Source organism: Heteronotia binoei, chromosome 17, assembly GCF_032191835.1.
Source record: "Heteronotia binoei isolate CCM8104 ecotype False Entrance Well chromosome 17, APGP_CSIRO_Hbin_v1, whole genome shotgun sequence".
Lineage (NCBI taxonomy): Eukaryota > Metazoa > Chordata > Lepidosauria > Squamata > Gekkonidae > Heteronotia > Heteronotia binoei.
In genome coordinates this window covers 2,115,882-2,137,959 of record NC_083239.1, presented here as the reverse complement: position 1 = coordinate 2,137,959, position 22,078 = coordinate 2,115,882, and the positions used below count along the sequence as shown (strand labels likewise).

General features: G+C 45.6%; 1 protein-coding gene across 1 annotated transcript in view; it reads left to right on the top strand.

The window, feature by feature from the left end:
* Positions 1 to 22,078, top strand: part of ITPR2 (inositol 1,4,5-trisphosphate receptor type 2) — a 320,928-nt gene that overhangs the window by 257,234 nt on the left and 41,616 nt on the right. The window contains exons 49-50 of the mRNA XM_060257486.1: positions 7,726 to 7,901; positions 21,743 to 21,907. Of these exons, the coding sequence (XP_060113469.1) occupies positions 7,726 to 7,901; positions 21,743 to 21,907 (341 nt within the window). The remainder of the gene's footprint in view (positions 1 to 7,725; positions 7,902 to 21,742; positions 21,908 to 22,078) is intronic.

Below are 22,078 nucleotides of genomic sequence, written 5' to 3'. Positions count from 1 at the left end.
GCATTTCATCCACCAGCTTTTTGAAGTTGGGTGAATAGTGCGTGAGGGGCCGTCTCAGGGAATCCTGGAGATGTTCATCTATCATGTTGGAACGCTGTGCACTCTTTGTCATTTTCAGATGGGAAAACGCAAATTCACACAAATAAGTTGAACCAAAACAGGAGTATACAGCTTCACTGCATCTTCTCAAGTTGGGAAATTTGTCTCTAGGCACTAGCTTCCAAAACAATTCTTGCTCAGCACGGGTCTTGAGCAAAATGTCATTTTTAAGGGTTACTATTTCGTTTTCAAGAGATGCCTTGTTCAATGAGGAATTTTTACTGATAGCAGCTGCAGTTTCCTTAATGTCCATATCTGCTTCGAATGACAAGTACTCCACAACTTATTCAATTCTTTGGAAGTCACAGAATCTTTTTTCAAATTTCTGGATAACAGAGCAGATTTCTGTCACATACTTCTCATTCTGAAAAAGAAAATTTGGATATTGTCCCAGATAGTCCTGCATATTAGGAAAATGATCAAAAGTGTTGTTTGCAAGGTCAGTCATCATTAGCTCAAATTTGCTCTTGTAGGATGAAACTGTAATCATCTCGCCAATGCATTTGTTTTTATCTTGTAGTTCAATGTTCATATCACTTAGTTCGCCTGTAAAGTCAGCGAGAAATGCCAGATCACATAACCACTCCTCATCTTCCAACTCTGCTTTGTCATTTCCCCTCTCCTTCAAAAACCTTCTTATTTCATTCAGCAAATCACGAAATCTTTGCAGAAATTTGTGCTTACTTAGCCACCTTACATCTGTGCAAAATGATTTCCGCTGCCCCTTCATCAAGAGTAAGATTGAAAAGCCGTCTTTGAAATGATCTTCCATGAACTGAATTTACAATTTTGAAAGTGATGTCCATGACAGTCTTTGTATTGAGTCTCTTGCTTGCCAAAACTTGCTGGTGAATGATGCAGTGGTAAGAAAGGAAATCTGGAAAGCCGTCATGCTGTCTAACCTCACCTGTTATTGCTCTTGCTCCATCAGTAGTGATGGAAACAAGTTTATGCAATGGAAGATTACACTTTGTCACAAAAGAATGGAAAGAGCTGAATATTTCCTGACCGGTAGTTCTCCCTTTTAAAGAAATCCTTTCAAGTAGTTCTTCTTTAATACTGAAGTCTTCAAAAACCATCCGGATAAAGACTAGTAATTGGGCTATGTCTCTTATGTCTGTAGATTCATCCAGTTGGAGTGAGAAAGCAACACAAACTGAAACATCCTCCAACAATTGTTCAGTTGTGTCTCCACACATCTTTTCTCTTCGCCGCACGACGGTGTTTCTTGACAAGTGTACATCTTGAACAGCAGCTATGATCTCTTTCTTATTCTTAAATCCTTCAAAAAGATTGTCTGCTGCTTCAAGAAAACAATCTTTTACAAATTCTCCTTCATTGAAAGGTCTGCATTTCTTTGTGATCAGCTTGCTGACCTTGAAGGATGCCATGGTTGCATTGACCGAATGTGACCTTCGCTTCGCCATCAACTGTTGCTGGCAGCCAATTTAGATTTAAGTTCTTTGAGCTTCAGTTTATGAATTTCACTTTTGGGTGGAAAATCAGCATCAAACTTATTGCTATGCAGAGCCTTATAATGACGCTCCAGATTAACCTTTTTTGGGCAAGGATACAGCAGTGTTACAAAGTAGACAACAACACTTGTCTTTCACCATGATGAAGTAGTCCATTTTGCATTCATCGTGAAAGTGGCAGGTTTTTCTCTTCTTTGGAACACTCATCTTCGTTATACTGGGGTGGCTGGGGTGCTAAATTAACACTGGCTGAATCTGGTCCAAAACTGTCACTGTCCCAAAGTATTAAAGATCAACAGGAACTGAAGACCTCTGGATGATGCCAAAACCACACATGCAATTCTAAAAGTAAAAATAAGAATTCATCATACTGGCACCAATAATCAAATACCACCAAAACGAACAATCATCAAAAAAACCCAAACACCTGTCCAGCAAACCATGAGACCAAGTGGGGCTGGTGATCTACCTCTGACCCCTCCGCGATCTACTGGTAGATCACGATCTACCTGTTGGACATACCTGCTTTAAATCATCAGCAAAGCCATAAGCAGGCTAGCCAAAGCCATTAAAAAGCATGGTCAGTTCTTCTCTGTACATACTAAGACACTGTACATAAATTTGCCCACACATAATAAAAAGGAAGCCTCTCCAAACCATCTCAAGATGGCTGTCAAGCCCCATAGTTTATGATCCTCCTGTTGCAGTGACTCTTGTTTATTGCTTAGCTGTGTTTTGTATCTCTTGTGGAATGTGGGCTTAGACTGCAGAGGCGAGAAATGAAACCTAAGGACCTGTGCCTCCTTAAGGTGGGAACCAAAGCCAACTCCCCCAGCTCTGGATGTTATTATCTATTCCATCAGTGCTATGTAGTATTGTTGATGTAACCTGTAACCTTTGTAGTTTGAAATGCCTTCATGCCTTGCGTGTGGCAGGCTATTAACTGCCACTAACAGCCTATATGAACATATGAAGCTGCCTTCTACTTAATCAGACCCTCCTGGGTCCATCGAAGTCAGTATTGTCTTCTCAGACTGGCAGCGGCTCTCCAGGGTCTCAAGCTGAGGTTTTTCACATCTGTTTGCCTGGACCCTTTTTTTTTTTTTTTGAGATGCCAGGGATTGAACCTGGGACCTTCTGCTTCCCGAGCAGATGCTCTACCACTTAGCCACCGTCCCTCCCCAAAGACATGAACATATGAAGCTGCCTTATACTGAATCAGACCCTTGGTCCATCAAAGTCAGTATCGTCTTCTCAGACTGGCAGCGGCTCTCCAGGGTCTCCAGTGGAGGTTTTTCACACCTACTTGCCTGGACCCCTTTTAGTTGGAGATGCCGGGGATTGAACCTGGGACCGCCTGCTTCCCAAGCAGATGCTCTGCCACTGAGCCACCGTCCCTCCCCAGGGAGGGAGGGATCTTTGCTATGATTTGCCCAGATCAGTTTCCACACTGATCCATATCTGAAGTATACCATGATGCTTTCCATTACAATGCTTATTTGAACTACAAAGAGCCTCTTTTATTGAAGCACTTGGAGTCTTGACGAGGGCCACTTATAGCACACACAGAGAGGGCTTTTATTCTGGGGGAATGTTCCAGAACAGAGTTCTGGAACTTATTTGTGGAAACAGAATTCTCAAAAAATGTCAAATGTTCATGAGGGGCACCAGGAGAGTATGACATCACTTGTGATGTTACAAACATATTAAAATAAAATTAAATCAGATTTAAATGAGGGAATGCCTGGTAGCAGCTGTCGGCAAGCAGCCTGAAAGGACAGGGGATGTCTTGCTCTTGCCAAAAGTGAGGCACAGGCTACAAGCTCAGGGAGAGGCTGTGGCAGGGTTGGGTGGGAGAGAGAAGATCAACTGCAGCCTCTCTGATGGAAGCCTTTCTCCCCTGGCAGCAGTGCACTCTGGCCGTTGCTCCGTGCACTGGATCCCAGGCAAGTATGGCTTGGATTGCAGCCCTGGCAGGCCTGAGCCAAAGCTACTTGGCCACACTCCTGGCCAGCTCCTCTCCTGTGCCAAGGCCTCTGTGGCCATGGCAGGGCACTACTTGGCCAGCTCCCCAGCTGTGCCTTAGCTCAGTGGGGGTGGAGCCTGTGCTGCCTCTTGCTGGCACTGCCTGGTGGAGAATCTCCAACGAGGCAGTCAACCAGGCCACCAGTGCCATTTTTACCTTCCGATTTCTGGATTCCCACAGCTTCTGTTGCTCCCTCAAAGCAAGAGCTGCTCTGCAAAGGGAAGAGGTAAGAGCCACTCAGCAATGGTGGTGGTGGCAGGCTTCTTCAGATGAGGAGCACTGCAAATTTGGGGAGAGGGAAGCTCTGTGTGTGTGTGTGTGTGTCTCGACCGCATGATGACTGAGAAATATGAGAAGGATTTATGGCTATTTAGTGAGGCGACAACAAAATAATAAAGCGATTGAGGATTGTTCGTCAACATCAAGGGATTCATCAGTAAATCCAGCTGGAATTTCAACTCCCAATCACTCAGGTTTGGAACTTCAAAATGTAACAAGTGACTAAGGCTGTTCCACTTTGAAGTTAATGAAAGCTTCTGACCAAGTTGCTGGACTGTAGAGCCTATATAGATTGGGGACAACTCCAGTTTTTAAAGAAGAAAGGCATTACGTTTTTGTCGCACGCTTCCTCTTTGACAGAATACTGTAAGAACGATAAGATACCACGAGGGCTGAGAGTTAACAAGCCCCCTGCTATGTTCGGGGATGATGAAGCGTTTAAATCTCGCTGGGCTGCCATGCTTAACAAATGTACACTAGATCTTATGTTATTAATCACAGAATGTTCCAGGGAAGAAGAAGAAGATGAAGATATTGGATTTATATCCCGCCCTCCACTCCGAAGAGTTTCAGAGCAGCTCACAATCTCCTTTACCTTCCTCCCCCACAGCAGACACCCTGTGAGGTAGATGAAGATATTGGATTTATATCCCGCCCTCCACTCCGAAGAATCTCAGATCGGCTCACAATCTCCTTTCCCTTCCTCCCCCTCAACAGACACCCTGTGAGGTGGGTGGGGCTGGAGAGGGCTCTCACAGCAGCTGCCCTTTCAAGGACAACCTCTGCCAGAGCTATGGCTGACCCAAGGCCATTCCAGCAGTTGCAAGTGGAGGAGTGGGGAATCAAACCCGGTTCTCCCAGATAAGAGTCCACACACTTAACCACTACACCAAACTGGCTCTCCACAAAATGCGGAAGAATGCGGTAAAGTCAAGGAGGAAGTTGAGTTGTTTGAAAAATCTCTGAAGGAGACTTGTTCCATTGAGGTCTTTGACAGGAAGGTGAAGGAAATGGGAGGTGAGCTAAAGGAATTTGAGAAAGGTATTAAAGAGGTAAAGATTAAGAAGTATAATAGAGACTAAGGGACTATACGCAGGGAAAGATTTACACCTGGTGGTCTAATACAAATCTACTACAGAAGAAAAAAAATTCTTGGTCAGACCAACAACAAACATATTCGGAGGACGAGTCTTCTGGTTCTGCCTCTGGAAAGGAAACTGATGGAGGGAGCGATACTTACCAGAAGATCACTAGGAAGAGAGGTAGAGGTACTGGTTCTAATGGTTTTCAAGCTAATAGAAATGGTGGCGCAGGACAATTTTCGGGAGCCTCTAATAATTCGGCAGAGGAGTAGGGAGGAGGAACTACCGAAGAACATAGTGATTAATCTATCTGCCCAGCCACTCTCTGTGAGCGAGAGTCCCCTATTTTCACTTATATATGGACATCATGATCACTGGTTTGGTTGCCAGGGTGCCTGGAGTATCAACTCACACACATCTGCTCTAAGATGTGGGTTCCACCCGCCATTTTCTGAGAGACTTATGTGGATACTAAAAACCTCAGCTTTACAGCTTTACAGCAGCGCTCTCTATCTCTGAATGGGTGTTAGCTAGAAGTGAAGACAAGCTCCCAGCTGCATGCACAATCTTGGCTGTTGCAGTGGAAGAAGTCACGCCGCCATGAGCTGTCCAGTCAAGCGGTTTCCAGCCCTTTTCCAAGAAAGCCATGTTCTAAAGCTAACATCACCAGCGACCATTTTCCTGCACAACCAGGCTCCATGACGGAGAAACGAGAGCTTCACGTATCCCAACAGCTGCTTCAGACATCTGCATAAGGTCATCACGCTTATCTTAGGCGTGTATCCTGCCGGACTGCCCGAGTTTTTGTCAAACGGAACCTTAGACAAAGGATGGTGCCAGCCAGAAGAGTAAGAAGAGGAAGATCAGCCTTAATCCAGAGCCAGAGCTATAGTGTAAATTGGGTGTCACCTTAGATATCAATTCAGCCCTCTATTGTCACTTTAGATAAGTTTGTATAGTTTGTTTTAACCCACTCCACCCATGACTCGCCCATGCCTTGCCCAAACTGTCACTTTGGAGCCTCCCCTTTTTCTGAGGTAATACATCATGTGATGCAGCATCATGTCCCACCTGACCCCGTGTCATAAGCCCCAGGACTTCCTACCCCCTAAGGACTCAAGGTAGACCTTATAACCTCTGACCCAACATCCCACAGGTGTGCGTCTGACAGTACCCCTACCCCGCTGTTTAGATAAACCCCGATACCTGATCAGTTGAGGGTCCTTCCCCCATCTTCCTTGTTCGTCGCCATTGGTGCCTTCCTCAAAGACTACGATAGGTAATTATCACCCTGTTTGCCCATCCCGGTGTTTACCCCGGTACATTTTCATGCTGTTTTTTCTAGGCCTGTATGTGTGTTGTATGATTTTACACCCTTGTATGGTTGTCTTTATTTAATAATAAAATCCCTTGATTATTAGACAACATCTCGTTATTGGGTGACTTCCAAAGGAGAAATCTTCTGTATACACAGATCCTTGGTCTCGCTGAAAGCCTTGTTGCCCACCAAACTAATTCCCCAAGCCTAATTTTAGGGTATTTTGGCTTAATATCTCGAGGTTAGAGAATGAGGTCTTGGGTCTTGGCCTGGGCTTTATTCCTGCACCCAGGTATAATGTCTTTAAGACACGTGTTGATTTTTTAAAAATGATCCGGCAGATTAAGCTGCTCAAGGTGTTTGAGGGACAACAAGAAGAAAAAATAATTGAGAGAATTGAGAACGTTAGAGTCCTCTTCTTTGCCGAATTGGTGGAATTTTAATTCACAGAAGGGAGCGTTGCTGTCAGATGGCCATCTTCTTGTTGTTGTTGTTCAGTCGCACAATCAAGTCCGACTCTTTGCGACTCCATGGACAAAGTCACACCAGGCCCTCCTGTCTTCCTCCATCCTCCGAAGTCTGCTCAAATTCATGTTTGTTACATCAGTAACACTGTCCAGCCATCTCATCTTTTACCATCCCCTTCTTCTTTTGCCTTCTGTCTTTCCCAGCATCAGGGTCTTCTCCAGGAGGGCTCCCTTCTCATTTGGTGGCCAAAGTATTTGAGCTTCAGCTTTAGCATCTGACCTTCCAGGGAACAGTCTGGATTGATTTCCCTTAGGACTGACTGATTTGATCTTCTTGTAGTCTTCTTGCAGTCCAAGGGACTCTCAAGATTCTTCTCCAGCACCACAGCTCAAAAGCATCTATTCTTCTGCGCTCGGCCTTCCTTATGGTCCAGCTCTCACAGCCATACATTACTACTGGGAATACCATCACTTTGACTATATGGACTTTTGTTGGCAGGGTGATGTCTCTACTTATTATTATACTGCCCAGGTTCGCCATAGCTGTCCTCCCAAGGAGCAAACGTCTTTTAATTTCATGGCTACAGTCACCATCTGCAGTGATCTTAAATCCCAGAAAAACCTTGATCTTTGGGGCATTTATATATAACTTGCTGGAACATATACCAATCTTCATATTAGTATTATTATTTATTAAATCTGATTAACCACCCCATCCTGGCTCATGGCAGGCTCTGAACGATGTACAACATACATTAAAACAACATGCAAGTTAAAAACAGCACAGCGAATAATTAAAATTATATAAAATTCTCAGAAGGAGACCTATAAGTTTTTCTGCATTCTGGACTTCCAGGGCACCGTGTATGTATGGGGGGGGGGGGACTTGAAAAGCATGCTGGGGTAGGGGAATAGGAACACTGGGTTCAATGGGCCTCTGTGTGGTTGTTCTTTCATTTTCCTTACTTTCTCTTTCTAGGCACGCTTTCCCCAATGTTTTCCATTCTCCTCTGGATAGCAGTGGCTGTGTGTACATCCCTGCTGTTCTTCTTCACTAAGCCAGTGGGCATTCGTCCTTTTCTGGTTTCCGTAATGCTCCGGTCAATCTATACAATTGGTCTTGGGCCAACACTGATCCTTCTGGGTGCTGCTAATGTAAGTATTGTCATCCTCACTGTCTATAAAAATGCTTGGTTATCTTTTCGATTTGATTTAGTAGATTTGTATCTTGCTTTACTGTGTCCAGGCTCAAAGCAGGTACCATCGATAAAAAACGTGTAATGATTCAGTATTGGCATTTCTAATACACAAATACAATAAAGAAAATAAAATACCAAGTAACATAATAACATTTGTTGTCCAGTCGCAAAGTCGAGTCTGACTCTTTGTGACCCCATGGACAAAGTCACGCCAGGCCCTCCTGTCTTCCACCATCCTCCAAAGTCTGTTCAAATTCGTGTTTGTTACATCAGTAACGCTGTCCAGCCATCTCATCTTTTGCCGTCCCCTTCTTCTTTTGCCTTCTGTCTTTCCCAGCATCAGGGTCTTCTCCAGGGAGTGCTCCCTTCTCATTTGGTGGCCAAAGGATTTGAGCTTCAGCTTCAGCATCTGACCTTCCAGGGAACAGTCTGGGTTGATTTCCCTTAGGACTGACTGATTTGATCTTCTTGCAGTCTGAGGGACTCTCAAGATTCTTCTCCAGCACCACATCTCAAAAGCATCTATTCTTCTGAGCTCCTTATGGTCCAGCTCTCACAGCCACACATTACTACTGGGAATACCATCACTTTGACTATATGGACTTTTGTTGGCAGGGTGATGTCTCTACTTTTTAGATACCATCCAGGTTCACCATAGCTGTCCTCCCAAGGAGCAAACGACTTTTAATTTCATGGCTACAGTCACCATCTGCAGTGATCTTGGATCCCAGAAATGTGAAGTCTGTCAGTACTTCCATGTCTTCCCCTTCTATTTGCCAAGGTGTGCTGGGGCTGGATGCCATGATCTTAGTTTTTTTGATGTTGAGTTTCAAGCCTTCTTTCGTGCTCTCCTCTTTCACCCTCAACAAGAGGTTCTTTAGGTCCTCCTTACTTTCTGCTATTAGAGTGGTATCATCCGCATATCTGAGGTTGTTGATGTTTTTCCCAGCAATCTTAAGTTCAGCTTGTGCTTCATCCAGGCCAGCATTCCGCATGATGTACTCGGCATATAAATTAAATAAACAGGGTGACAATATACTTCCTTGTCGAACTCCTTTTCCTATTCTAAACCAATCAGTTGTTCCATATCCCTTTCTGACCGTTGCTTCTTGACCCTTATACAGGTTTCTCAGGAGATATGTGAGGTGGTCTGGTACTCCCAACTCTTTAAGGACTTGCCACAGTTTGTTGTGATCCACACAATCAAAGGCTTTAGCCTCCCATTATTTCTCCATAATCCAGCGAATGTTCGCGAACGTTCGCAATTTGATCTCTAATTCCTCTACCTCTCCGAAACCCAGCTTGAACTTCTGGTAGTTCCCGATTGACATACTGCTGAAGCCTAGCTTGTAGAATCTTTAACATGATCTTGCTGGCATGTGAAATGAGTGCAATGGTGTGATAGTTCGAGCATTCCTTGGCATTACCCTTCTTTGGGATTGGAGTATAAACTGACCTTTTCCAATCCTGTGGCCAATGTTGCATTTTCCAAATTTGTTGACGTAATGTGTGCATCACTTTAACGGCATCATCTTTTCAGACTTTGAATAGCTCAACTGGGATACTGTCATCTCCGCTCGCTTTGTTGTTAGTAATGCTTTCTAAGGCTCATTTGACTTCACTCTCCAGGATGTCTGGCTCAAGATCAGCAATTTGACAGTCATGGTTGTCAAGGACATTGAGATCCTTCTTGTATAATTCGTCTGTGTATTCTTGCCACCTCTTCCTGATCTCTTCTGCTTCTGTTAGGTCCCTACTGTTTTTGTCCTTAATCATGGCCATATTTGCACGAAACGTACCCTTGATTTCTCCAATTTTCTTGAAAAGATCTCTTGTCCTTCCCATTCTATTATTTTCCTCTATTGCTTTGCACTGTTCTTTCAGGAAGGCCTCCTTATCTCTCCTTGCTGTTCTCTGAAAATCTGCATTCAGTTGGGTGAATTTTTCCTTTTCACCTTTGCCTTTTGCTTTCCTTTTTTCCTCAGCTATTTGTAAAGCCTCATCAGACAGCCATTTTGCTTTCTTGCATTTCTTTTTATAAGGGATGTGATCAAGGTCAAACCTGAATGGCCTAATGGCTTCCCCAGTTTTCTTCAGTTTAAGCCTGAATTGAGTCAACTCATGATCTGAGTCAGCTCAAGGTCTTCTTTTTGCTGAGTGTAAGGAGCTTCTCCATATTTGACTGCAGAGTATATAATGAGTCTGATTTCTGTGTTGCCTATCAGGTGATGTCCATGTGTAGAGTCGCCTTTGAGGTTGTTGGAATAGGTGTTTTCTGTAACCAGTTTGTTCTCTTGAGAAAACTCTATTAACCTTTGCCCAGCTTCATTTTGTTTTCCAAGGCCAAACTTGTCCGTTGTTCCGGTTACCTTTTGACTTCCTACTTTGGCATTCCAGTCCCCTATGATAAGGAGGACATTTTTTTTGGTGTTAATTCTAGAAGGTGTTGTAGATCTTCATAGAACTGGTCCACTTCAGCCTCTTCTGTGTCAGTGATTGGGGCATAGACTTGACTTACTGTGATATTGAATGGTTTGCCTTAGATAAGGACCGAGATCACTCTATCATTTTTGAGATTGTGTCCCATTACTGCCTTCCTCACTCTCTTGTTAACTATAAAGGCCAGACTGTTTCTTCTACGGGACTCTTGCCCACAATAATAGATGTAGTGATCCTCTGAGTTAAATTCACCCATTCCTGTCCATTTTAGTTCACTTATTCCCAAGATGTCGATGTTCAGTCTTGCCATCTCTTGTTTGATTACATCCAGCTTATCTTGATTCATAGATCTTACATTCCACATTCCAATGCAGTATTGTTCTTTGCAGCATTGGACTGTTCTTTCACCATCAGACACATCCACAGCTGAGCATCCTCAGCTTTGGTCCAGCCGCTTCACTCTTTCTGTGGTTGCTTGGACTTGCCCTCCGCTCTTCCCCAGTAGCATATTGAGCATCTTCTGACCTGAGGGGCTCATCTTCCAGTGCCATATCTTTTAGCCTTTTGTTACTGTCCATGGGGTTTTCTTGGCAACAGGGCTCTTTTTCTAGCAGGAGCTCAGAGGGCTCTTAGTACAGGGCCTATTGTAAGCTCTTGGAGGATTGGCTACATCAGGGGTGTGTGGCCTAATATACAGAGGAGCTCCTGCTAGAAAAAGAGCCCTGCTTGACAAGGATACTGGAGTGGTTTGCCATTTCCTTCTCTAGTGGATCACATTTTGTCTGGGTTCTCAGCTGTGGAGAGCCAGTTTGGTGTAGTGGTTAAGTGAGCGGACTCTTATCTGGGAGAACCGGGTTTGATTCCCCACTCCTCCACTTGCTAGCATGGCCTTGGTCAGCCATAGCTCTGGCAGAAGTTGTCCTTGAAAGGGCAGCTGCTGTGAGAGCCCTCTCAGCCCCACCCACCTCACAGGGTGTCTGTTGTGGGGGAGGAAGGGAAAGGAGATTGTGAGCCGCTCTGAGACTCTTCGGAGTGGAGGGCGGGATATAAATCCAATATCTTCTTCTTCTTCTGTCCATCTTGGGTGACCCTGCATGGCATAGCCCACGCCTCACTGAACTGTGCAAGCCCTCTTGCTACATCAAGGCAGCAATCCATGAGAGGGAACATAATAAAATACATATTATAATATACCAGCACATCATTTAAACTCAGGAGGAAGTGACAGATAACCTATCTGATCTGAAAAGGAGAGTGGAGAAGTAGGGGAGAGGAGAATCCCCGTCAGAGATGGAACCCATCACTGTCCTCAACTATAGGCCCAGCAGAACAACAACAATTGTGGTGGGAAGTGCAATCCATTCGCAGCCAACTTATGACGACCCTGTCAGGGTTTCAAGGGAAGAGATGTTCAGAGTCATTTGCAGTTTCCTGCTTAGCAACCCTGGACTTCCTCAGTGGTCTCCCATCCAAGTACTAACCAGGGCTGACCCTCCTCAGCTTCCTTATTGTTCGTTGTTGCCATCATAGATCATCCAAAATTGATAAGTAGACAAAATCAGCACATCTATGTACAAAAAAATTTCAAAACCACATATGTTATTTGCGTTATTTATAGTCTGTACTTCTCATTCGGACTCGGCAGATAACAGGCTGGTTTAAATAGCAGGGACATGATTAATAAAAAAGATTTAACCAGCTGCTTCTTTGCTAAAAATACTGAATTGCAAAATTTGGCTACCTTGTTTTGTTTCCCAATTAGACAATGTTTTTTTTAAAAAAAATATGGAACTTTATAGTGATGGATAAAATTTCAGATCGGTTGTTGATATAAAAATAATGCCAACTATCAATCATGCCTCGTAGGAGAATTTTTTACAAAAAAATTTCTAATAACTCCATTGATGTTAAGTGTACTATATAAGAAGTAGGTTTTGTTTGTATTATGACTTTAGGGTACTAATGCCCTCATTCATAGTTTAATGTTTTATTTGTTTGTTGTTTGAATTCTTATAATATTGATAGGCATATAGAGTATACGGTTATTTAAAATTATTTTTTAAAAAGGCGGTCTCATTAGAACAATCTGAGAAGAGGAGGGAAGTCTAAAAAGTTGGTAAGATTGGAGTTATGTTTAGAGACCAAAAGTCCCTATACAGTGGGTAACATGCACATGATCAATGTCAGACGAGGAACTTCAAACAAAGGCATATCATAGTGTTGCAAAATTAATCCATTTATTTGAGAACAATCAGCCTGGTAAAGAGGCAAGTTGAGTTTGATAACTTCCAAGACCATGCCTTGCCTTTTTGTACATTTCAAAGGAAGGAAACAATATAGCATTTTCACACTCTCAGAGACAGTCAGTACTTCCCATACCTCCCTTATCTCACTCCCAGGAAGCTACCCACTGGTTGCCTTGGGCATGCTAACTTCAAAGGCCCAGATGGTTCCTAGGCCGGGTGTGAAATTCCTCTCCTTGCGGTTTGGAATTGCTTTGGGGGAGAGTACAGGTTGCTGTTCTCACAGTTAGTAAAAAGCAGGGTCGTAGCAAGGTACAATATGGCGTTAGTCATGTCAAGCAGTACATTACATCTATCATAGCACTACAACTAAGTTACATGTCTGACAATCAACTGTTTCATCCTGTCCATTTGGCTGAGGCAAACAAATTGGGAGTAAAGAACGTGTGCATATCTCCCTTCCAAAACAGCTGATGGTAAAACATTACACCAGGCCAAGGTGAAGGTTCCTCAGTATTCAAGGAATTCTAAACCACAAGTGGGGGCCCGCAACAAATCTGAAGTGTGGCTATCCCATTCCACCAGCCTTTGCTTCCTCCCCTCCCTCTCTCACACTTTCTTCTTCTTGCCACCCCTTTTCTTACTCTCGCCTCCACACCTCTCTCTTCCTTTTTCTTTTTGCCTACCACCCCATCACTCTCTTTGTTTTTCTACCTCCCAAACTCATCACTTTTTCTTTTTCTGCCCTCTCACTCTCCCAGCCTCCCACCTACTTCCTCCCCTCCTAATGATCATCAGTGGCAGCAGCAGCTCTCCAGGAATCACAATGAATCTCCCAGCTCCAAAGATCAATTTCCGTTAGGTTGCCAGTTCCTGAAGATTTGGGGGTGGAGCCTTGGGATAGTGAGGTTTGTAGAAGGAAACATCTTAAGCAGGGTATAATATCGTAGACTGCAAACTCCAAAGCAGCCATTTTCTCCAGCAAAATGTACTGAGACCAGAGACAGCTACTGTAGTTCAACCATTTATTTTGCACATACTGATAACAGGAACAATATACAAATGGGTCCCTAACAGGCTGGAACTGGCTGCTTAACTAACTCTCCCGCAGGTGGCTCTGCCTTCAAGCCTATGGTGCCTCAAACAGTCCAAATACATAACATCCAGGGAAGCTGATCTCTGACATCTGGAGAGCAGTTGTAATTCTGGGTGATCACCAGCCCACACGTGGAGGTTGGCAACAGTAGTTTTTAGTCGATCTTCCGTGCAGTCTCACACAGGACTGCCCACGAGCAGGTCTGCTTATGGTAGGTTTTTACAACTGAGAGCCTCCAGTGGTCGCTGTGTGCTGGAGCAGAAGTTTGTTCCCACTCAGCAACCACATGCTTCTATGCCACAGCCCTCTTACCCTCAGTTCCTCTTTTGCTGCCGAAGGAGTAAGTTGCTCAGTTGGGTCTCCTAGCTTCAACATTGGTGAAGAATTGTGTTGTATTTTGTTCTTCGGATCTTTCTGAGCTCTGGAATGACTCAGAAGGCCTTGCTTAAAAAGTAGATGAAGAAGATGAAGATATTGGATTTATATCCCGCCCTCCACTCCGAAGAGTCTCAGAGCGGCTCACAATCTCCTTTATCTCCCTCCCCCACAACAGACACCCTGTGAGGTAGATGAAGATATTGGATTTATATCCCGCCCTCCACTCCGAAGAGTCTCAGAGCGGCTCACAATCTCCTTTCCCTTCCTCCCCCACAACAGACACCCTGTGAGGTAGATGAAGATATTGGATTTATATCCTGCCCTCCACTTCGATGAGTCTCAGAGCGGCTCACAATCTCCTTTACCTTCCTCCCCCACAACAGACACCCTGTGAGGTGGGTGGGGCTGGAGAGGGCTCTCACAGCAGCTGCCCTTTCAAGGACAACCTCTGCCAGAACTATGGCTGACCCAAAGCCATTCCAGCAGCTGCAAGTGGAGGAGTGGGGAATCAAACCCGGTTCTCCCAGATAAGAGTCCGCACACTTAACCACTACACCAAACTGGCTCTCCATTCATTGTGGTGCTAAAATGACACAAATGGAGGAGCACGACCTGTGCCTTTTTTGCCCGGGGGGTGGGGGGAGAACTACATGCAAGGTTTACCAGATATTCACTTCCAAAGCCTGTAGGGATAGGGCTTCCACACTCAAGGCAGTTCTCTAGTAGAAAGCACTTAGAGCCTCTGACTCCCAATCTACAAGGCTGTTGAAAAGCATCCTACAACCGCTTCATCAGCGGGTCTAACAACATCAGCACCGCCATGCCGCCTCGATCCAGATGCCACTGGAGATCATCCACCAAGGCAACCAGCACTGTCTCCGTCCCATGGCCTGGGCGGAAGCTGGACTGGTAAGGATCTAAGATGGAAGCGTCATCCAGAAAACCCTGCAACTGTAGCGCTACTGCCCTCTCGATAATTTTACCTAAAAACAGTAAATTTGAGACCGGTTGGTAATTTGCCAATTCGGCCGGGTCTGCTGTACTCTTTTTTCAAGAGAGGGCAGATCATAGCCTCTTTCAGAGGTGTAGAGGTCAACAGTGGAGGTTGACGGTGGTCACTAAACCCCAAACTCCTGAAACCTGTCTTTTCTCAGTGGGGTACTCCAAGTATAAGAGAAGCCATGTTGGATCAGCCATGTTGGATGTCCCATCCAGTCCAACACCTTGTGTCACACAGTGGCCAAAAAAACCCAGTCACCATCAGGAGGTCCATCAGTGGGGCCAGGACACTAGAAATATTGCAGTCCAAGTTCTGCTCACATCCTGAGCTTGATCCCGGGGGAAGCTAGGTTCAAGTAGCCAGCTCAAGGTTGACTCAGCCTTCCATCCTTCTGAGGCCAGTGAAATGAGTACCCAGCTTGCTGGGGGCAAAGCGTAGATGACTGGGGAAGGCAATGACAAACCACCCTGTAAAAAGTCTGCTGTGAAAACGTCGTGTTACATCACCCCAGAGTTGGAAATGACTGGTGCTTGCACAGAGCCTTTACCTTTTTAATAGCCAATGATGGCCCTTTACTCCATATGCTTATCCAATCCCCTCTTGAAGCTATGCTTCTAGCTGCCATCACCTCCTGTGGCAGTGAATTCCATGTGTTAATTACCCTTTGGGTGAAGTACTTCCTTTTATCCATTCTAACCCAACTGCTCAGCAATTTCATCGAATGCCCACGAGTTCTTGTATTGTGAGAAAGGGAGAAAAGTACTTCTTTCTCTACCTTCTCTATCTCATGCATAATCTTGTAAACCTTGATCATGTTACCCCTCGGTTGATGTTTACAGAGTGACTAGCACAATGTCTTATGATGGAGAAAAATCTCTTGAGAGGCTCTCAAGTTCTTTGCTTTACAGAGTGACTAGCACAATGGAGAGCCAGTTTGGTGTAGTGGTTAAGTGTGCGGACTCTTATCTGGGAGAACCGGGTTTGATTCCCCACTCCTCCACTTGCACCTGCTGGAATGGCCTTGGGTCAGCCATAACTCTGGCAGAAGTTGTCCTTGAAAGGGCAGCTGCTGTGAGAGCCCTCTCCAGCCCCACCCACCTCACAGGGTGTCTGTTGTGGGGGAGGAAGATAAAGGAGATTGTGAGCCTCTCTGAGACTCTTCGGAGTGGAGGGCGGGATATAAATCCAATATCTTCTTCTTCTTCTTATGATGGAGAAAAATCTCTTGAATCAATCTTTTTCTTTCAGGGCACTCCCTGCCCCAAACATCACTGGCATTGAATGTGTTGGCCTGAGGAGGAGAGTTTGGCTATCTGGGTGGTGTACCAGCCACCGAGCGCGCCCCCAGAGAGCCTGCCTGCCTGCCCTGCTGGATGCGGTGTCGACCTGGGCATTGGACTTCCCTAGGTTGCTGATCCTGGGGGATTTCAATGTCCGTGCTGATGATGCGACATCCACGTGGGTGCAGGCACTGGTGTCATCCATGGAGACATTAGGACTCAGCCAGTTTATTTCATCTCCCACCCACCAGGCTGGCCATACGCTAGATTTGGTCTTTGGGGCCGGGATAACACCGGATCTAATTGCTGTTGATACAGTTCCATGGTCAGATCACTATGCCCTGAAAGTCCAATTGGACTTGCAACCCCCCCCCCCCATTTAGGCGGTGAGCAGATTTATGCTCTCCCGCAGAGCCAACTGGACTCTGAGCGGCTTCGGGAGGCCTTGTGAGATCCGATGCCCTGTGGCGGATTGCTGGATGAGTTGGTGGAGGACTTGTACTCCCTGCTCTCTACAGCCATCGACGATATCGCCCCCCCGGCACCCTATTTGCTGCCGTACCAAAACGTCCCCATGGTATACCCTGGGGCTACAGAGGATGAAGTGGCAACTTAGACGGCTAGAGCGAGTATGGCGGAGATCTTATGATGAGGAGTCTAGAACTTCTTATAGAACATTTATGAAAGTCTATGAGAAGGCAGTGAAGTCCTCTAGGAAAGATTTCTATGCAGCCTCCTTTGCATCTGCGAAATCACGCCCAGCCCAATCGTTTAGAACAGGCTTCCAAACTCCCCCCCCCCCATGGCCCAGTTATTTTTACACTTCTTCTTTGTGACCCACTGAAATTTGGGGTGGAGCCAGGAGACTTTGAGGGTGGAGCTGGGATGTCACTTCCAGGTCAAGGGTCAAGTGATGTCACTTCCGGGTCATATTGAACTAAAACCCCGCCTCTTCCTGTGATGTCCCTTCCAAGCATTCCCTCAAACCTGCCTCTTCTTCTGAAGTAACTTTGTTTTTCAGAAAAATCTCTCTGAAACTCATGCTAAGCCAAAATGGGGGTGGAAAGTGGGCAGTCTGCAACATTTCCATACGCTGCCAGGGTCCTCTCTTTCCACCCCCACACCTGCATGCACATGTTTGTGTGCCCTTCTCCAGCTTGCAAGCGCTCCTAATGCTCACGTTCAATTGCCTGCAACACCTACACACCCCTTCCTCAACAGCACTGGCCAGTATATGCAGTTGGGGGTGCTGTTGGCATTGAATGCCAGCACTGTGTACCATCCACAATGGGCCCTGGCAGCTGCTGTGCCTCAAAATACGTCACATTTAGTAGGCCCTTCATTCATTGCCATGTGGCTCATCTCATCATCAACTGCTTGCTCCTGGATACTTTATTATTTCAAACACTGGTTCTGTCCCTGAGCTTGCTGAACCAGGGTCCTGCTTGGAAAGACAGTGCCTGAGGAATGGAAGCCAACTTCTACCCCGGTCAGGCTCTGGCTCCTGGTTCTGGCTGCTTTTCGGGCAGGGAACCCTGGAATTAAGGGAGGGGGATTAAGGGAAGGAGAAATGACGTGAGGGAGGGGAGGTGAACACACACATACACACTCAAAGCAACCAAAATAAATAGTTTGCAAGCACACACTTTTGTAATCTCAATGGGACAATCTACTCACGGGAGTTGGTGAATGTAACTATCTGCTGTATTTCAACCACCTTCTCCAGAAGAAAATGAAAGGAAAGCAGCCTAGGTGAGGGAGGAAGGAAGGAAAAGAGAGATGAACATCCTCCCCTGCCCCCTGAAGGACTCTGTGCCTGGCTGGACTACTGGGGCTGCACAGCTTAGGAATAGGGCAAACCGGCCAAAGACCACTCCCACCAGAGCCACCCGGCTGCGCAACCTGGTTGGCACTGAAGGAAGGCTCCCTTGGTCAGCTGAGCAAGTGGTTCCGAGGATCAGGAGCTCTCTGGACGCCTCCTCCCCCCCCCCCCAAAAAATAAACTCCAAGTCTGGCAAAGCCGCCAGGCCATTCATCCTGCACTTGTTCAATGAGGAAAAGATCCCTCAATCACCCGGGCGAACACCACAAGGCTTGGGAACTCCCTGGACGCCTCCTCCCCACCACAAAAAACTCCAAGCCAGCAGAGCTCCTGGGTCATGCGGCCTGCCCTTGATGAACGACAGACAAACAAAGCGGGGCAAGGCTCGGGCTCTTTCCGGACACCTCCTCTCACCCCCCACCCCCGAAAAACTCCAAACCAGCAGAGCTGCTGGCTGAAGGAGCGCCCGAGGTGATGCAAGCCTTGGGCATTCGCCTGATGCCTCCCCTCTCTCTCTCTCTCTCACACACACACACACACACCCTGGAAAAAGTCCAAACCAGCAGAGCTGCCGGCTGAAGGAGCACCCGAGGTGGCGCAAGGCTTGGGCTCTCTCTGGATGCCTCCTCTCTCTCACACACACACACCCCGAAAAACTCTAGCAGAGCTGCCTGGTCCCGTGGCCTGCCCTTGCTGAACAAGGAAAAATTCTCCCAGTCAGCTGTGCAAGGTCACAAGGTTCAGGTGGTCTCCAGGCGCTTCCCTCCCCCCTCCCCCCCCAAGACTTCCACCCACCCAGATCAAAGGTTTTCTGAATTTATTAATTTTACTCTTCTGCTATTGGATTTTAACTTTGTACCACTTGGCATGCCAAACCCCACCAGCTATATGTAGCTCTGCTTACTGTACCTCATTCCTCGCCTGAAGAAGTGTGCATGCACATGAAAGCTGATGTTCTGAATAAAAATAAGTTGGTCTTAAAGGTGCAATCGACTCCTGCTTTGTTCCATGTCTATCAATAAACCGTTTTTTTGAATCTCAGCGAGAGGCCTGATTATTGAGGACTAGGCGGGACACAGAGCTGGCATATTTTTGGTAAATTTCTGGAGTATTCAGTTTGTATTTTACCAGTGAGGAAGTCTTTTAGCTGAAACACATTTGGTATTGGTTCTTGTATATGGATATAATTTGTATCTTTTAACCTGTATTTTTATTATTTTGACACTTGTCCTTATGTAAGGGTTAGGTACTCCTATGCAGAACCATCGGGTTCTGTTTTTTAAATGATGCTTTAGCACTTTTGAATGTATAATTAAGTTATACATGATATTTTGTACATTACCCCTACACACGTAGCTATATTTTAATTTCTTTTTCTTTGTCTCCATCTTTTCAGTTACCTTTGTCCTGTAGGGTTGGGTTTTTAATCTCCCTTTTGTCACATTCTTCATCCAGAGAAGGAAAAACAAAGTAGCATTTATTTATTTATTCATTCATTCATTCCATTCATTCATTCATTCATTTAAAATATCAATTAGCTACCCTTCTACCTCATTGGAACTCAACACACCTCACAGTGTAAAACAATAACAAATCACAATAAAATACATAAAACTGCAACTTAAAAATGAATAATTTAAAACTCTCGGTAAGCAGAAAAACTAATCAAATGCCTTCGTACATAAAACTGTCTTCAGCAGCTTTCTAAATATGTAGGGTGAGGGGACCAGGCACACCTCCTTGGGGAGGGTGTTCCAGAATCGTGGCACTGCCACTGCAAAAACCCTTGTTGTGCTGAGTAGCACCCCCAAGCTGCAAACCTGGCTTTTCAAGGGGAGTATAACCCCATCCAAGACCAGGGAGATCTCAAGCCCCTGCTTTGCCTTTCTACTAACCCAGGACCCCTCTGTCGTGTCAGTACTTTGTATAGATAATCTGTAACTTTTCAAGCTTCATTTGCCCCAGTGTCAACCAAGACTTAGGGTGTAAATACCTTGACCTAGATAGCAGAGATAGGGTTGCCAGTCTTGAGGTGGAGCCTGGAAAACTCCTGCTTTTATATCTTATCTCCGGCAGGCAGAGATCAGCTCCCCTGGAGAAAATGGCTGCTTTGAATGGTGGACACTATGGCATTGTACCATGCTGAGGCCCCTCCCCTCCCTAAAGCTCACCCGCTCTTAGATTCACCCCCAAAGTCTCCAGATATTTTCCAACACAGACCTGGCAAGCCTAAGCAGCGGCTAGTCTTATCGTGTCAGATTGCGGAGGCTAAAAGGATTGGCCCTGATTAGCATGTGGATGGGAGACCACCAAGAAAGTCCAGGGTTGCTGCACAGAGGCTAGAAATGGCAAACCACCACGACTCTTGCCTTGAAAACTCCACAGCATCACCATACGTTGGCTGTGACTTGATAGCAAAAGGGGAAAAGAGGGGAGGGGGGGGGAGAAAAGTGCACATAGATACATATCCTTACATTTGCTTTATCCAAATCAGGTAGCACTTTGTCTATAGATGGTTTAGAAGTACTGACAACCTTAAATTTAACTTTATTTAAAATTAGTGTGCCGTATATCTGCCCAGTTAGAGCCCACAAAGCAGTTAAAAAGATTGTTAAAAACTAGCTTTTAAATAACGGAATGCATGTGCGCGCACACAAAAAGAAGAATTCCAACTTCAGCCAAGAAGCAGAAAACATGGTTTCCTGCTCTTAATGAAGTCTGCAAATCTTCCCCTCCCCATGGATGAAGAAGAAGAAGATATTGGATTTATATCCCGCCCTCCACTCCGAAGAGTCTCAGAGTGGCTCACAATCTCCTTTATCTTCCTCCCCCACAACAGACACCCTGTGAGGTGGGTGGGGCTGGAGAGGGCTCTCACAGCAGCTGCCCTTTCAAGGACAACCTCTGCCAGAGCTATGGCTGACCCAAGGCCATTCCAGCAGGTGCAAGTGGAGGAGTAGGGAATCAAACCTGGTTCTCCCAGATAAGAGAGCTATGGCTGACCCAAGGCCATTCCAGCAGGTGCAAGTGGAGGAGTGGAAAATCAAACCCGGTTCTCCCAGATAAGAGTCCACACACTTAACCACTACACCAAACTGGCTCTCCTTTTGGAATTCTCCATCTGGAATTCATTCTCTTTTTTAAATTTCAGTTTATATCCTGGCCTCCCCCCACCCGCCCCAAGCTGGCTCAAGGCAAGTCACAACAGTGATTTCACAATGTCATTAAAAACAGTTATAGCAAATAAATAATTAAAACAATTTTGTTGTTGAGGCTACCCATTTTAAGCAGGTATGAGCCTTAAGGCTTTTCATTTCTTGTGTAGCCGTGAGTTATGATTGCATGTGGTGCCTGTGCCATTAGAGAAGAAAACGGTGGCCTTATAAACTTTGTTTAATGTGGTATTTTCAAGAAGCCGTGTTTGGGTTCTTGAAATGTAGGCAAGGCATATTTAATTTTTACATTTTGTCCAGCATCGCTTTGCACTGTCAGACAGATGCTTTGTGAATGACTTTAATCATGTGTTTCTCTCCCCTCAGCTTTGTAACAAGGTCGTTTTCTTGGTGAGTTTTGTTGGGAACCGTGGCACGTTCACACGTGGCTACCGAGCGGTGATCATGGACATGGCCTTCCTCTACCATGTGGCCTACATGCTTGTTTGCATGTTGGGCCTCTGTGTACATGAGTTCTTTTACAGCTTCCTGGTGAGTAGAGGCATGAGCTGTGCAGCTTGGGTGAGTCCCTCTTGCTGAACTGCAGCTCCCTGGGTTCAAGGCCCTTAGAATGCTAGCCCCTCATTTCAGGTTACAAGTCCCATTTGCAGCAGCAGCAAATTATCACGTTTACATTGAACAGGAAGAGATAGCAAATAGTCT